The following is a 5,264-nucleotide window of genomic DNA, read 5'->3' on the forward strand; positions in this document are numbered from 1 at the left end:
TCTGACTCTAATCAGGTAATTTTGTAACTACTTGCATCCTCCAATAAATAAAACTTGAAATCAGGACGGCTCTTCTTGCCTAGAGAGACTGGTCTATGAATAATGAACACATTACATTCCAAGCACGCTTGAATGATCCATATCTACCCTGGCACTATACAGGCACGTCCTTTCCTGTGACTGGCCCAAAGCTCAGTGCTGGGAGACTGGGGAGGATGCAGGGCCAGGAGAGCCAGGAAGTGTGCAGGCAGTTAGCTGTGGCTGTGGGACTGGGGGCCGGCTCTGGATGAGCATGGAGAGAACTCCCGCGGGTATGCCAGCCCAGCGGCTCTGGCGGGTGCCCTGCACCGAACCGCGTTTCAGCTGCATCCCAACCAGCTGAGCCTCCTCCAGTAGTGGGAGCCACGCTCGGAGCAAGGACAGGAAAGGCATCCGGCAGAACAGACACCCAGGATCCAGAGCGCAGCCAAGGTCTAGAGCCAGAGACGCCGGGTCCACAGGCGCGTGGCGACCAGGAAGGCTGACCTGGGGGACCTGGCGCGTAGTCGTCTATCTCCACATCCAGAGGTGAGCTTCGGGCTTTCGAGGCACAGTCAGAGGATCGCTCTGACCTGGGTGCAGTGGGGCGGCGGTTGGGGGTACTTCTTGTCCTTTGGAAGCTCAGAGAGGCAGGGTAGGGATAGTCACACAGTGGACAACGCCTGGGGAAGGCGAGCAGCTAAGGAACCTGAGAAGGTGCACATTCTCTGCATTCTGTCTGCCTCCCAGCTTGGTACCCAGCCGCGGCAGCCCGCGGGGGTGCCAGCAGGAGGTCTTCCTCCCTATAGGATGCGCTACCGCTGAGTGTCAAAGGGTCGCTGGTCTCCAGCGCCGCCAGCCCGAGGGCGCTGACTTGCTGTGCGACAAAGTTTGCGTCTCTGTGTCCAGCGTATCCTTTTGGTCCCGCAACCCCGCAGGTGCCGCTTCTGGTCGCTCTCCAGCTGCCTCTGCCTCACCATGGAGTCCCCGGTCCAGATCTTCCGAGGAGAGCCAGGCCCCACCTGTGCCCCAAGCGCCTGCCTGCTCCCCAACAGCAGCGCTTGGTTTCCCGGCTGGGCAGAGTCCGACAACGGCAGCATCGGCTCCGAGGACGCGCAGCTGGAGCCCGCGCACATTTCCCCGGCCATCCCGGTCATCATCACCGCGGTCTACTCCGTGGTGTTCGTCGTGGGCTTGGTGGGCAATTCGCTGGTCATGTTCGTGATCATCCGGTGAGCTGGGGTCAGGGCCCCTGAGCCTGAGGGCGGAGCGGGGAGCACGCCAGCCGGGTACTGGGCGGCTTCGCTCCGGTATAAGGACTCAGAAAAAGATTCTCCAAATTGATGTCTTAAAAAGATTTCCTGGGAGAGTTCTGGTGGGGAAATGGGGGCTTCACACTGCGACTCCAAGCTGCCTTGATCTGAAAGCTACCTGCCAGGTTAGAACAAGAGCCTCAAGCCTCTGCTGAAAACTCCGAGGGAAAGTCTGTTTTTTACCACAAGGTTGCTTCCTGGTAAAGAAACTTGCCCACTTGTGTGTCCTTTTTGCTGGTTGCTGCCTCCGGTTTATACTTTATTGCCTGTGTAAATATTTCTTAAGATAAATTTCAGGCCCGCTGAATACACTGGGGAGAATTCAGAAATGTCTGTGACTCATCAGACTGCCTGGTTAGGTTATGTGCTTATGAAACAGAAGCCAATATGCTATCTAGTGTTGTTGGTATCCATGCAGCATAGTTTTGGTACCCGGGATCACATCCAGTGCACAGGCTGTGCACTGAGCCACATGCTTAGCGTTTGGGTTTTCGAAACAAGGTCTCCTTATGCAGCTCAGACTGGCCTTGAATTCACTCTGTAGCCCAGGCTGGTCTGGAACTCCAAATCCTGCCTCCATCTCCCTGAGTGCTAAGATTATAGCCATGGGCCATGATGCTCAGTTCATAGGAGCCCTTTTATTACCTAAATGTCTTCCAACTTATTTGGACCGCCAATGAAAATTTCAAATTAGTCATCTAAATTGTGGGGCCCTGGATATATGAAAACATTACTTTGCTAATTTTAACCACCTGGAGACTGAAGGTTTTATTTTATTGTGCCCTCACAGAATTTTCTTAAAGTTGGTTTCCAATGATAAAATTCCAAATATCTACCTATATGTATATGTTTTCTGGTAAGCCAAGTGATTTTTAATTTTCAAAAGACAGAAAGAAATTTTTAAAAGCCCTCTAATTTTTTTCTGCAGGCCCTTTGAGATACAGGTGTTTCACTTTCTGGGAGTAAGAAGCTTAAATTTTGAGAAGTCCTTAGAAATAGAGGAAAGATACAAGCCTTAGAGATATTGAAAGACAATGAAATTATGTTTAAAATTTTTTATTTGCTTATTTATTTTATGTGTATGAGTGTTTTGCCTGCATGTATATAAGTGCACCTGTGTCATGCAATACCCACACAGGCCACAAGAGATACCCTAGAACTGGACTTATGTACGGTTTTTAACTGTCATGTAGTCCTCTGTCATGGGTCCTCTGGAAGAGCAATCAGTGCTCTTAACCACTGAGCCATCTCTCCAGTTCTGAAGAAAGGATTTCTTTCGTGTTCTTCTTTTCTTGATTTTTGAGAATGGTGCTTTATTTAGTTTTACGAACTTAGAAAATAACATCTATAGTATACGAGTCTTTCTTTTGGGAGGTAATTACAATAAAAATACCTCTTTATCATTGGGGGCACTTTGGAATGTTCCATCTTTTAGCCTTAGTCCTATTGGTGTTAGAGTACATCTAACATCAGTCCTGCACTTAAGCTTTCGCCTGCGTATTCTAAAGCTCATTTCACCTACAATTAGTGTAGAGAGCTTGGTACCCTTGGCATCCATGATTGCTCAGTGCATGTCACTGGAATTCTATCAGATTTGAATAAAGACATGAGGAGTAGTAATATGTTCAAGGCGATATGTTTGTCAAATCCTCTAGTAATCTGATGGTTGGTCACAATTACAGAGGAGATTCCACAAAAGAAAAGATGACTGTATTTTAGTTGTAGTTAACATTTTCAGGGACTCTCACTACAGAGGTCGTGCCTTTGGCAATAAAACACTGTTACTCAAAAAAGAGGCAATTTAAAAAATGACTATATTCCTACACAAGCTATACTCCATGCCCAAGTAAAACTGTAAAATTTTATTGTCATTTGAATGAGCACCTGCACTCTGGAATTTTAGAAGACCTCTAGTTGCTGTATTACTTTTTAGATGGTCCAGAAGATGAAGATTAAAAAGAATGAGGAATCCCAAAATCACTTTCAGATACTGCTTGTAGAGCTAAGCATAGCATAAGAAAAAAAAATTCTTTCAGATTAACTAGGAATTTTAGTTAATAGATTTCCCAAAGATATTCAGCTTCGGAATTGGTTAGAGATCAATAAAGTCAACTAAAATATTTTGATAGATGCTCCCACAAGAACATCATCCATCCTTTTGAACTGCATAGAGGTTAAGTTTAATGTAAGTTAAAAGTAAAGTGCTTTTATCTGATTTGCTATCCATTTTTCTCTAGATCATTTCTACAAACACTGGACACCTTCTTTCCTAGATACTTTTTAAAAAAATTTAAACAACCTTTTATTATTTTTATTGTATGTCTCTTCTCCTTTGACCTCTTCTCAATGACCTGTTACTCAGCCTCTGTCTTAAAAAAATTTAAACAACCTTTTATTATTTTTATTGTATGTGTATGAGTGTTTTGCCTGCAAGTATGTAAGTGTACCTGCATCATGCAAGGCCCATGGAGGTCAGAAGAGGGTGTTGGATCCCCTGGAACTGGAGTTACAGATGATTTAGCCAGATGTTAGCTGTCTTGTGGGTGCTGGGAATCAATGGCTGTTATCCATAATGTGTGTGCTGGGAACTGAACCCGGGATGGCTGCAAGAGCAGCCAGTGCTCTTACCTGCTGAGCTATCTCTCGCCCCTTTCCTGGACAGGCCTAATTTTCCTTTAAATAGTCTCTTCTCCTTTGACCTCTTCTCAATGACCTGTTACTCAGCCTCTGTCTTGTTGATACACCCACTGCCCTGTATTTTGTCCCTCTGCCACTGTCTACCTTACTTGCTTCTCTGTCCAGCTAGTTGAATGTTGTTGGTAAAATCAATTTGACTTTTCACCTGGTGTGGTGACACATGCCTTTAACCCCAGCACTCAGGAGGCAGAGGCAGACATATCTCTCTGAGTTCAAGGCCAGCCTGGGGCTACAGTGAGAACTTGTCTTTAAAAAAGAGACCAAAAAATCAATTTTATTGTTGTAAAGGCAATGTCATTTTCTTGAAGCTTATCTGACCCCAATTCTGCTTAGAAGTTTTTTCCTATATCCTCTCCTGTTTTCCAGCAAGAACCAATTCCTTTTCTTATTTACAATAAAACACTAATTCGGGTGAGGGGTGGTGGCTCACACCTGTAATCCTAACATTTGGAAGGCTGAGGCAGGAGGATTAGGAGTTTGTGGCCAGTCATCCAGACTTATCCCCCAAAATGTAAGAATTGTCAGGAATAGTGGTGCATGTCTTTAATCCCAGCAGGCAGGAGGCAGAGGCAGGGGGATGTCTATGACACAAGGCCAGCCTGGTGTGCACAGTGAGTTCCAGGCCAGCTGGGGCTTCAGGGAGACCCTGTCTCAAAGAAAAGAGGCAAAGAAAAGAAAGGAAATAATTGAAGGAATAAAGGGAGGGAGGGAGGAAGAAAGGGAGGGAGGGAGGGATGGACAGAGGGAGGGAGGGATGAAAGGATGGAAGGAAGGAGGGAGGGAAGGAGGGATGGAGGACTTACTTGACCAAGGTAAGCTGCTCAAACAGTGACTGCCAGTGTAACAGGTCAAAGTCTTGGTGTGAGTGTGCAGGTGTAGCCCAGGGCAGAGACCAGACTGTAGAGGGTTAGACTGGAGTCTGGACTCAACCAGTAGAGAGAACATCTAGTCACATGCTCAGCCACTCACGTGCTCAGCTGTCAGCTCCATCACTGGGCAGCAGGGGTCAGGAGTGCTCCGCCTGTCTATCAGGCCTGAGCACACAGGAGGAATTAGAGCACACCAAGCCCTGCAGTGTGTGCAGGGAGCACTGATTACTCTTGCTCTATTCTCTGTGCTGTGTGTCAATTGTACAGCATAGTGGGCTTCGTCATGACATCTGACTCACATACAAAACACACTTGGGTTGTATGCCCTCCGTGACCCTGCCTGGCACCCACCGCCTTTCTGCTGGTC

The 5,264-nt window shown here is 46.8% G+C and overlaps 1 protein-coding gene across 1 annotated transcript in view; it reads left to right on the forward strand.

The window, feature by feature from the left end:
- The first annotated feature begins 239 nt into the window (after window positions 1-239).
- Oprk1 (opioid receptor kappa 1) overlaps window positions 240-5,264 on the forward strand; it is a 26,607-nt gene continuing 21,582 nt past the window's right edge. Inside the window, exons 1-2 of the mRNA XM_008844425.2 lie at window positions 240-567; window positions 957-1,250. Of these exons, the coding sequence (XP_008842647.1) occupies window positions 997-1,250 (254 nt within the window). The 5' untranslated portion in view covers window positions 240-567; window positions 957-996. The remainder of the gene's footprint in view (window positions 568-956; window positions 1,251-5,264) is intronic.

The sequence above is a fragment of the Nannospalax galili genome, unplaced genomic scaffold (genome assembly GCF_000622305.1).
Source record: "Nannospalax galili isolate Female #2095 unplaced genomic scaffold, S.galili_v1.0 scaffold40, whole genome shotgun sequence".
NCBI lineage: Eukaryota > Metazoa > Chordata > Mammalia > Rodentia > Spalacidae > Nannospalax > Nannospalax galili.